Genomic DNA, 12,072 nt, shown 5'->3' on the forward strand with positions numbered 1-12,072 from the left:
CTCAAATGGCTTACGACGGCGCAACGCCATTTGCGCCGTCGTAAGTCCTAATCTGGCCCGGCGTATCTATGCGACTGATTCTTAGAATCAGTTACGCATAGATATCCATTAGATCTGACAGGCGTAAGGCTCTTACGCTGTCAGATCTTAGATGCAATTTGTTTTCCTGCCGCTAGGTGTCGCCGACGGCGTTTTCCCCGTCGTCTATGCAAATTAGCTATTTACGCGAGATTCCCGAACGTACGCGTGGTCGACGCAGTGAATTTACGACGTTTCCGTAGCTTTTGCGACGCGTAAAGTTGCCCCTGCTATATGAGGGGCAACCAATGTTAAGTATGGCCGTCGTTCCCGTGTCGAAATTTAAAAAAGTACGTCGTTTGCGTAAGTCGTCCGTGAATGGCGTTGCACGCCATTTACGTTAACGTCGAAACCAATGACGTCCTTGCGACGTCATTTAGCGCAATGCGCGTCGGGAAATTTTAGGGACGGCGCATGCGCAGTGCGATCGGCGCGGGAACGCGCCTAATTTAAATGATCCACGCCCCCTACCTGGATCATTTGAATTAGGCGGGCTTGCGCCGGAGAATTTACGATACGCCGCCGCAACTTTACAGGCAAGTGCTTTGTGAATCAAGCACTTGCCCGTAAAACTTGCGGCCGCGTAACGTAAATGAGATACGTTACGCCGCCGGAGTTTTACTCCATTCTACGAGAATCTGGCCCATACTGTCCACGTGTGAAAGGGCCCTAAGGATGTGTCAATTGCCTAGTTTAGTGACGACATCAACACCTTATCTTGAAGTAGTTCTGTGCTTGCCTTGGGGGGGTACATTTTAATGCCCCCCTTCTCCTTCAACATATCCAGACTTTCTTCTCTCCTCCAATACTCTCTTCGGCTGCCTGGAGTGAGGAAAAACCTGTGTAAGCTTGAAGTTGTTCTAGTTGCAGCTTACACCAGTTATTGGACAATAGTGCTTTGTTATATATAAACAGTGCTTAGCTCTGTTATGTCTTCAATGTGACAGGTTCCTTTTCTTGGGACTTCATAGAATCTCTATATTCAATCTTTTCTTGCCACCATCAACTGATGACATTGCTTGTGTCGCCATTTTGAACCTTTCCACCACAAATGTTTGTATTTGGCCCTCATAATCCTTTTTTTTTTTTTTATATTTTTTTTTTTTTAATACTATGATCTTCTTTCTTTTTTTCATCAGCTGGCAGCCATGGACCGGATGAAGAAGATCAAAAGACAGCTTTCCATGACCCTTCGGGGTGGGCGAACAGCTGAAAAAAGCCCTGGAGACCATTCAGAGCCCATCACTCTGGAGGACAATGGCAGCAGTGATAATGGTAAGTGATCCCGTCCACTGAAAACTGGAGGGTAGGATGGATCTAATGGGTGAGAGGGCACAGGTGAGTGGAATTTTGGTAAGGGCAAAGGAGACTGACTACCTTTTGTTGAGGATCGTGAAATGAAAAGAAAGGGCATTGGCTAAGACGGCTGATGAACTGGTCCAGGTGGAAGGTTGGTAAGGAAAACCTAAGGTGTGCAGAGGTTGAGGGAGGACCAGTTGGGGCTTAGCGTAAGAGTTTAAGTGCATAAGATTGCCAAGCAAAGGAAACTTAAAAAGCTCTAAAGTGGAATTCAATCCAAACGTTTTATTTGTGTTTTCTGAGGACAGGGGGTAGAATGTTACATGACTGTAATGCCTTGTACACACGATCGGTTTTCCCGGTGGTAAAAAGTCTGCCGGGAAAACCGAGAACCTTTTTCCCCCTACACACGGCCGGTTTTCCTAGCAGGAAAACTGCCATGAGAGCTTTGGCCGGGAAACCCGGCTGTGTGTATGCTCCACCGCAGTGTTTCCCATAGGGAAACTGCCGGGAATCCTGGCAGGAAAAAAGAGAACGTGTAGGGCCAGATCCACAAAAACGGGCGTATATTTAGGCAGGCGTAGCGCATCTCATATGCGCTACGCCGCCGTAAATCAGTGGCTCGTAGGGTATCCACAAAGAACTTGCTCACATATGTGGGCCGGCGTAACGTAAATCTGCCGGCGTAAGCCCGCCTAATTCAAAGTAGGCTTGGAGTGGGCGTGTTGTATGTTAATCTAGTACAGTGTTTCTCAATTCCAGTCCTCAGGCCCCCCCAACAGGTCAGGTTTTCAGGATTTCCCTCAGATGAAAAGGCTGTGGTGATTACTAAGGCAGTGAAACTGATCAAATCACCTGTGCAAAATAATGGAAATCCTGAAAACCTGACCTGTTGGGGGGGGCCTGAGGACTGGAATTGAGAAACACTGATCTAGTATGACCCCACGTAATTGACGCTTTTTACGAACGGCGCATGCGCCGTCTTTGGATGTATCCCAGTGCGCATGCGCGAAATCACGTCGCAAATAGTCAATGCTTTCGACGTGAACGTAACTTGCGCAAAGCCCTATTCGCGAACGATTTACGCAAACGACGGAAAATTCGGCGACGTCCATACTTAACATTGCGTACGCCTCATAGAGGCAGGGGTAACGTTACGCCGGAAAAAGTCTTCCGTAAACGACGTTAAAAAATTCCGCCGGGCGGACGTACGTTTGAGAATCGGCGTATCTAGCTAATTTGCATACTCTACGCGGAAATCAATGGAAGCGCCACCTAGCGGCCAGCGTAAATATGCACCTAAGATCCGACGGCGTACTAAGACATACGTCGGTAGGATCTAGCCCACATTCAGGCGTATCTTTTTTGTGGATACAAAACAAAGATACGACGGCGCATTGTAGAACTTACGCGGCGTATCAATAGATACGCCAACGTAACTTTGGATCTGGCCCGTTCTCTTTTTTCCCCACCGGGATTCCCGGAGGTTTTCCTGTCGGGAAAACTGCCATGGAGCATACTCACAGACAGTTTTCTCGGCCAAAAGATGTCATGGCAGTTTTCCCAATGGGAAGGGTTCAGCTACAGAAGTAGGGGGGCAGGAGTAGGTGGGGCCAGGTGCTGATTGACACTACATGCATAGAGGCAATAACAGAAAAAGTGTTGCCTTCATCCCTCAATTAGTATACATGTGAGAATTTCCCCCCAAAATGGTACTCTTTAAAGCAACAGGATATTACTGTATTAAATATCCTCTTGATAAGCTTTATTGTAACAAATTATCAAAAAAGTCTCATAAAATATATACATGGCTGTATTAGTACATAAAGTGCTTGTGGGAGCTTGTTACATATAAATCATTGAATTTCACATCATACTGCCCCACAAACATTGTAACGGTGGTTTTATGGTATGGCAATACTTAACGCGTTTCAGAAATTCTGCTTTACTTCTTCAGGGGAGCAAAGAAATGCAGGGCATGTATGCTCATCCATATGAACAGAGGTAGAAGCACCATTAAAACGGCCACTATTTTAGTAAAAACATGTTGCCATCAGTGCCTTTGTCCAAGATAGGATCACTGCAATCTCCAAAAGCCACAGTAGGGCACACTGGGGCTCAGCTAAGCGTGCATACCCAATATGGGGGTCCCCAATGAATTCCCTTTATTGCCAGGGATTTTCTCTCACTTCCTGTTTGCCTATGGGACAGGAAGTGAAGGGAAATCTCTGCAATGCAACACAGATGGCAGAAGAAATAAGTAAAAATCTGACAGGTTATAATCCCCCCCTTACGCTATCCAAAATAAAATAAAAAGTGTTGCCTACAGTTCTACTTTACTGGTAGTGTGGTTGTAAACCTCAGTCATAGAATCTGAGCAGAGTACATTCATCTGTAGTGTTTACTTATCACTCTCCAAAGCTCTAAAGTAGGCCATACACCGTGCAAACTTCTTTCCTGCAGCCACGGGTTGCAGGAAAGAAATTTACATGGTTACCCTATCAACACAGACAGTGATGACAGGGGAATCCCTTCTGCCAAGCTATTGAGAAGACTATATCCCAGATTCACGTAGGAGATACGACGGCGTATCTCCAGACACGCCGTCGTATCTCTGAGTCTGAGGCGTCGTATCTTGGCGCCTGATTCAAAGAATCAGATACGCCAGAATTTGTATAAGATACGACCAGCATAAGTCTCCTACGCCGTCGTATCTTAACCGCATATTTACGCTGGCCGATAGTGGCGTGTACGCTGATTTACGCCTAGAAATATGTAAACCAGCTAGATACGCCGATTCACGAACGTACGCCTGGCCGTCACAGTACAAATACGCCGTTTACGTAAGGCTTTTTCCGGCGTAACGTTACCCCTGCTCTATGAGGCGTACCAATGTTAGGTATGGACGTCGGAACAGCGTTGAATTTTTCACGTTTTACGTCGTTTGCGTAAGTCGTTCGCGAATAGGGCTGGGTGTCATTTACGTTCACGTCGAAAGCATTGGCTTTTTACGGGTTAATTTGGAGCATGCACACTGTGATACTTTCATGGACGGCGCATGCGCCGTTTGTAAAAAGCGTCATTTACGTGGGGTCACATTAAATTTACATAACACACGCCCACATCTTCCACATTTGAATTAGGCGGGCTTACACCGGCCTATTTACGCTACACCGCCGCAGCTTTGCTTTGTGAATACTGCAATTGCCAGTCAAAGTTGCGGAGGCGTAACGTAAATAGGATACGTTACGCCCGCACAAAGATGCGCTCTCCTACGAGAATCCGGGCCTATGATTATAGCTTACAGCTGTAGCATCAGCTAGCGATAACTGTATGAAAATACGGCAGGCTGGTTGTACCTAAGTTGATCGATCGTTCAACCTGCCCATTAGAGGTTTAAAACTTGTCTGGTTCCTGCTGAACCGGCCGAAATTTGAACCGTGTATGTGTCGTTTCTCTCTGGTGCTTCGTTCCTCTGTTATCGGCATGAGTTGCTTCTGAGAAGTTTCCCTGACTTATGAAATACATTTGTGTCGGAGGGAGGGGGAGGGAGCTCAGCACAGAGCTTGTCTATTCACAACCCCGTTCTTCTGCTGTGTAAAAGGGGGTGGTGTGCCTTTCCTCCAATCAGCTCTTACACACTGTAGCTACAGCCTCTCCGCCCCTTCCTCTGTGCTCCTAATTGATGAAGAAAGATTTTAACATTTTGAAGGGGTGTAGAGAGGAAAAGACTGCAGCTAAACAAGTAAAACTTAGGTAGGAGGATTTGTTTCATCTCTGTATCACCCGAGGCTGTTCACTTCACTGGGTATATGAGAGGGTATACATCAACTTTAAAGAGTCCCATTGTTTGGGGGAACATCTCACACATTACAGGCCTCTTTTTGTTTCATTTTTATTTATCGGGAGGCCATATTTCTATTTTAAATGCAGTTATGGGAGCTATGGTGACTATAGACCTACTTTAAATGCTAGTTATTTTGCAATGGAATTCAGCTCCCCCTGTAGTGCTTCTTAGATGTCCTATTACCTGTTTCAGGCTTTGTAAGGGATATCGAGCTCATGTGCATGCACCTGTTGTGAGGTTCACCTGGTTCTTCTCTGGCACACCTCCTAATTTCTTAGGCAGCCCATAGATAAATCATTTTATTTGATGTGGATGGGGGAATCTTCCTTGCTGTGCTATTGTATTCTGACAGCGGGGAGACTTCCCCTCTGACTTCTGTACAACCATCCTACCCATACATGGATCAACAAAAAATTCTGGTTCAGCAGGGATCATTGATTTTGATTCTTTAAAGGGGTTATAAAGGTTCGTTTTTTTTTTTTTTTTTTCTAAATAGGTTCCTTTAACCACTTCCCGACCGCCGCATGTATATGTACGTCCACAGAATGGCACGTACAGGCAAATGGGCATACATGTACGTCCTTGCCTTCTAGCGGGTGGGCGGTCCGATCGGGACCCCCCCCCGCTACATGCGGCGGTCGGATTCCCGCGGGGAGCGATCCGGGACGACGGCGCGGCTATTCGTTTATAGCCACTCCGTCGCGATCGCTCCCCGGAGCTGAAGAACGGGGAGAGCTGTATGTAAACATGGCTTCCCCGTGCTTCACTGTGGCGGCTGCATCGATCGAGTGATCCCTTTTATAGGGAGACTCGATCGATGACGTCAGTCCTACACACTAGGTGAACCCTAACTCCTACAGTGCCCCCTGTGGTTAACTCCCAAACTGCAACTGTCATTTTCACAATAAACAATGCAATTTAAATGCATTTTTTGCTGTGAAAATGACAATGGTCCCAAAAATGTGTCAAAATTGTCCGAAGTGTCCGCCATAATGCCGCAGTCACGAAAAAAATCGCTGATCGCCGCCATTAGTAGTAAAAAAAATAATAATAATAATACAACTATCCCCTATTTTGTAAACGCTATAAATTTGGCGCAAACCAATCGATAAACGCTTATTGCGATTTTTTTTTTTTTACCAAAAATAGGTAGACGAATACGTATCGGCCTAAACTGAGGAAACATTTTTTTTTTTATATATGTTTTTGGGGGATATTTATTACAGTAAAAAATATTGTATTTTTTTCAAAATTGTCGCTCTATTTTTGTTTATAGCGCAAAAAATAAAAACCGCAGAGGTGATCAAATACCACCAAAAGAAAGCTCTATTTGTGGGGAAAAAAGGACGCCAATTTTGTTTGGGAGCCACGTCGCACGAGCGCGCAATTGTCTGTTAAAGCAACGCAGTGCTGAATTGTAAGAACGCCTTTGGGCATTTAGCAGCATATTGGTCCGGGGCTTAAGTGGTTAATAAATATCCCCAAAAACATTTGTTTTTTCTCAGTTTAGGCCAATACGTATTCTTCTACATATTTTTGGTAAAAAAAATTGCAATAAGCGTTTGGTTTGCACAAAACTTATAGCGTCTACAAAAAATGGGATAGTTTTATGGCATTTTTATGAAAACATTTTTTTTACTAGTAATGGTGGCGACACCATTTTGGGACCATTATAATTTTTACAGCGATCAGTGCTATAAAAATGCACCGATTACTGTGAAAATGACACTGACACCTGTAGGGGGCGCTGAAGGGGTAAAGTGTGCCCTAGTGAGTGATTCTTACTGTGTGGGGGCGTGGTATGTGACATCACTGATCGTCGTTCCCTATGACAGGGAACATACGATCAGTGACACTCACTAGGAAGGACGGGGAAAGGTTTGTTTACACTTACCTCTTCCCGTTCTTCAGCTCTGTGACCCAATCGCGGGACACCGACTACGATTGGGTCCGCGGGTCAGGGAGCTCAGGACCGGGTTGCGAGCGCGCTGCCACCCACGGCTGGGCATCCTAAAGGGGACGTACCTGTACGTGCTTATGCCCAGCCATGCCGCTCTGCCGACGTATATCGGCGTTAAGCGAGTGCATTGTTGGGTCACTTGCCTTTTCCTTTGATTTCCCTTCTAATTTTTTTTTTTTGTCTGTATATCTCACTTCCTCTTCCTCCTCACTAAGCTTGCCCCCATCATCCGAGCCGTTCTGGTTGGGGGTTAGTCAGCATGCTTTCCCCCTTCCTTGGGAGAACATCCCTGCGGGGAGGCAGCCTCTCCCTGCAGTGATGTAGTCCCAAGGGAGGGGTTGAGCATGCTGAATAACCCCCAACCAGAACGGCTCGGATGATGGGGGCAAGCTTACTGAGGAGGAACAGGTCGTGAGAAATTCAGACAAAGAAAAAAAACATTTAGAAGGGAAATCGAAGGAAAAGGTAAGTGAACCAACAATGCACTAGCTTAAAGGAACCAATTTAGAAAATAAAAAACAAACCTTTACAACCCCTTTAAGGTCAGCACTAGGTTGGCATGCTATTGCCGATTAACCAAAACCTCACAGGAGGTGCATGCAATGCCCTCCTCTAACTTTAGATACAGTAGTTGTGATATTGTCCACAGGTCATCTTGTGGACGGCTTTCAGCAACTCTGACACACCCATTGGGTGGAGAAGCGCCCTGTGGCTAGGTTAAGCGGCAGTAGGGAATTATTATTGATGTACAGGCTTTCCTTGCCTGTTCACTGCAATTTAGAAATAATTATAGGCGGAGAAGCTTGTTAAATGAATAGTTCAGAGAAGCCAAGGGCAGGAACTTTGTTTGTTTGGGCTTTCGTGGTAAGTCACTTGATCGATTGTTGAAGCATGCGTTTGAAAAGGTTGTTTACACACAAACCAGTTCTTAAAGGAGGCCCCCCCGATGGTGAGTGCCCGCTTTGCATGCTCGCTGGTTTTGGGTTAAAATCGAGATTTTTTTCTTTTCCTCTTTTATTTTTATTCATTTAGTTTTGTTTTTCCGTTTTAATCTGTATTATTTTTGTTTTCTTTTAAGTTAATTTTATTCTCCCCTTGCTGTTCCCCCCCCCCCTCTCTGGCACCTCATCCCCCTTTAAACGTGTCATTTCCCACTGTGTCTGCCATTGTAATCACCCTTTCTCTCCTTTGTCTCTTTACTAACTGTGCCATGGCTACTTGTTCCATCGTCTTTTGCTTCCTTCGTCTCCATGCCTCCATCCTTCTCCTTCCTTCCTGCATCTGATCTTTGTCCTGCCACATCCTTTCTTTCCTCCTTACCCCTTCCACCCTTGATCTTGTCCCGCTCCCCCCCCTCCCCCCCTCAGAGCCCATCGTCAGAAATGGGAGAAGCCTCTCGTCCCACAGCATGCAATCCTTCCTGCACCACTACACCGCCAGCTCCTTCCAAAAGCCGCCTATCCCCCGGCCCCACAGTGCCGTCTGCAGGAGTCTCAGCTCTTACCTGAACCGGAGCAGCCGACTAGGTACGTGTGCGCGCGCTCCATCGAAAACCATCGGGCCTATTCAGTAAGGCGTCGCAAATGATGACGTGCAGTAACCCGTAGCGGATGATTGAATTTCTTTGTTGCCAAGTCTCATCAGCAAAAGATGACATTTGATTGGCTGCTGGGGGCTTTGCACAGTGCCTTACTAAATAAGCCTGTAGGTGTGCACAGCGGAATACTGATAGGTGTGGCCCCACTGCCATACCTCACTTTGGTTGTGTTGTGTTACGTATCACTTAGTGTGTATCTTTGTGAGATAGACTGAAATTGTCTCCAAGTCTTGTATTTAAGATGTATGCAAATATTTCATTTATATACGGTATTTTTATATCTTTTATTGTATACAAACCTCCAACCAATCATTAAATAGCCTTTCCATATTTTTTACTTGTCCTATTGTATAATTCCAACTTAAAGGAAAACATTTTTTTTCATAATAAGCATCCTTTACTTGCAGACATTCCTCTTTTCACTTCCTCATTGTTCGTTTTTGCTCAGATGTTGCTCTATTTCTTCTCTTTTCTGTTCACTTCCTGCTTGTCTGAATTTACTGACCACAGTGATGGGAGGCTTTACTGCGGTGGTCAGTAACATGCTCACCCCCTCCTGGGAACTACATCTGTGTGGCAGGATGCTGTCTACATGTTAGAGACTTCAAGGAGGTGTGAATTACTGGGCGTGCCGCAATTCATACTGGGAAATGTAGTTCTTACATGAACGAACGATGCAAACCAGGAAGTGAATGAGAGAACAGAATCTAGAATGCCGGAGGTGATATAGATGAAGGAATTTAATAGGTATTTACTCGTTTTTTAACAGAATCCTTACACTATTCTGTCTGTCTACCTTGCAGACATTAATTTTAGGCCAAATTTTTTTTTCCTTTACAACTCCTTTAAAGCGGTTGTATACCCTTTTTTTTTTTTTTTAAACTTTTACCTACAGGAAAGCCTATAATAAGGCTTACCTGTAGGTATAGGGCTAGATTCAGAAACAACTTACGACGGCGTATCTCCAGATACGCCGTCGTAATCTGAGTCTGAGGCGTCGTATCTTGGCGCCTGATTCAAAGAATCAGATACGCCTCACGGTTGCCAAGATACGAGCGGCGTAAATCTCCTACGCCGTCGTATCTTGGGGTGCATATTTACGCTGGCCGCTAGGTGGCGCTTCCATTGATTTCCGCGTAGAATATGCAAATGAGCTAGATACGCCAATTCAGAAACGTACGTGCGCCCGGCGGATTTTTTTACGTTGTTTACGTAAGGCTTTTTCCGGCATATAGTTACCCCTGCTATATGAGGCGAAGCCAATGTTAAGTATGGAAGTCGGGACAGGGTCGAATTTTCCGTTGTTTACGTAGTTTGCGTAAGTCGTACGCGAATAGGGCTGTGCGTAAGTTACGTTCACGTCGAAAGCATTGACTATTTGCAACGTGATTTCGAGCATGCGCACTGGGATACATTCACGGACGGAGCATGCGCCGTTCGTTAGGAACGTCAATTACGTAGGATCAAGGCTCATTTTAATACAACACGCCCACTGCCTGGACAATTTGAATAAGGCAGGCTTACGCCAGCCCATTTACACTACGCCACCGTAACTTAGAGCGCAAGTTCTTTCTGAATACAGGACCTGCCGCTCTAAGTTACGGCGGAGTAGTGTATCTGAGATACGCCCGCCTAAAGATAGGCAGATCTTTCTGAATCTAGCCCATAGAGAATATCTCCTAAACCTCTACGGTTTAGGAGATATTCCCCTCGCAATGCGCCGCTGATTGCAGCGGCGCATGTGCAGGGGGGATCCTCGGCTAAAGGGCTGGCCGCCGCTGGCCCTTGCCGGAATAAAATCTTACGCGCGCATGTAGACATCGCCACTCCAGCCAATCACAGCGCTGGAGCGGGGATACCCGGAAGACACGCCGGAGCAAGATGACCTCTCGCTCGGCGTGGACCAGGTAAGTTCCCTACACCTCGTTTTAAGGTAAGTATTTCATAATGAGCTAGTATGCGGTGCACAGTGTTACTGGTTCCCGCAGAGTGTCAAAAGTTTAAGTTAGTGTCTGATTGACCGCCGCAATATCGCATTCCCGCTAGATGTCTCGGATTACCGCAATTACTAGTATAAAAAAAAATTCCATTGTGTATCCCATAGTTTGTAGACGTTATAATGTTTGAAGAAACCAATCAATATACACTTATTGGGATCTTTTACCAAAAACATGTAGCAATACATATTGGCCTAAATTTATGAAGAAATTAGAATTTTTTTGTATATTTTTTTTCATTATAGCAGAAAGTAAAAAATATAGTTTGTTGTTGTTGTTGTTGTTGTTGTTGTTGTTGTTTATAGCTAGGGCTGCAACGAACGATTATTTTCATAATCGATTAGTTGGCCGATTTATTGTTTCGATTAATCGTTTAGTAACCTTTATACAAAAAAACTTTGCTTATTTTTTGGCCAATTTGTTGTTGGGCATATTAGAAAACACAAATTGCCACAAAAATGTTTTTCTGCAGCTTCTCCATTTGAAGTATATTGAACCAAAAAAACAAAATGGCACCGTTTCGCCTTAAAAAAAAGTCCTTGCCCTTTCCAAATACGCAACAGCTGAAAAAATCATGGATGTGAAACCATGTAAATTAACTGTAGTGTGTTTCTGCAAAAAGCACAGAGGTGTGACCCAGGCCTGAGATGTTTAGTAACATAATGGGGGTTAAAAAAACTAAATTTAGTACAAAAAGAGCAAATAATCGCTACTGTAAGGGGTTCATTTTTTTCTGTGGGACAGTGAAAGTAATATTTACAGTAGAATTTGCTCTTTTTGTACTATAAAGGGCAATTTTTTTAATTTTTTTTAACCCCATTATGTTACTGGCCGATTAATCGATTATGAAAATGGTAATCGATTAATTTCATAATCGATTAGTTGTCGATTAGTTGTTTCTGCCCTATTTATAGCGCAACAAATAAACGCAGTGGTCTTCAAATTGCACCAAAAAAAGCTCTATTTAGGCATAGCGTTGCATGCCGGCGCAATTGTCAGTTAGGCCCCGTACACACGACCGGATCTATCCACTGGGATTGATCCGCGGATCAGTTCCAGCAGATAGATCCGGTCGTGTGTACGGCCTAGCGGACATTTCCCAGCGGATAAAAATCCAACCGACGGATTCCCAGCGGATAAAAATTTCTTGGCATGCTAAGAAATCTATCCGCTGGAATCCAGTCCGCCGGACTTATCCGGTCGTCTGTACAGACTCACCGGATAAGTCCGTCCGATCCCATCCCTCGCATGCGTCGTATTGATTCGACGCATGCGTGGAAGTATTTACCTTCCA

General features: G+C 44.9%; 1 protein-coding gene across 2 annotated transcripts in view; it reads left to right on the forward strand.

Annotated features, from left to right (window-relative positions):
• Window positions 1–12,072, forward strand: part of CDK16 (cyclin dependent kinase 16) — a 57,309-nt gene that overhangs the window by 12,514 nt on the left and 32,723 nt on the right. Inside the window, exons 2-3 of one of the 2 annotated variants that reach the window (XM_040324357.1) lie at window positions 1,218–1,353; window positions 8,552–8,710. In XM_040324357.1, the coding sequence (XP_040180291.1) occupies window positions 1,227–1,353; window positions 8,552–8,710 (286 nt within the window). In that variant the 5' untranslated portion in view covers window positions 1,218–1,226. The remainder of the gene's footprint in view (window positions 1–1,217; window positions 1,354–8,551; window positions 8,711–12,072) is intronic. The other variant, XM_040324358.1, reaches the window with a different exon arrangement.

This window comes from Rana temporaria, chromosome 9 (genome assembly GCF_905171775.1).
Source record: "Rana temporaria chromosome 9, aRanTem1.1, whole genome shotgun sequence".
In the NCBI taxonomy this organism is placed as follows: domain Eukaryota; kingdom Metazoa; phylum Chordata; class Amphibia; order Anura; family Ranidae; genus Rana; species Rana temporaria.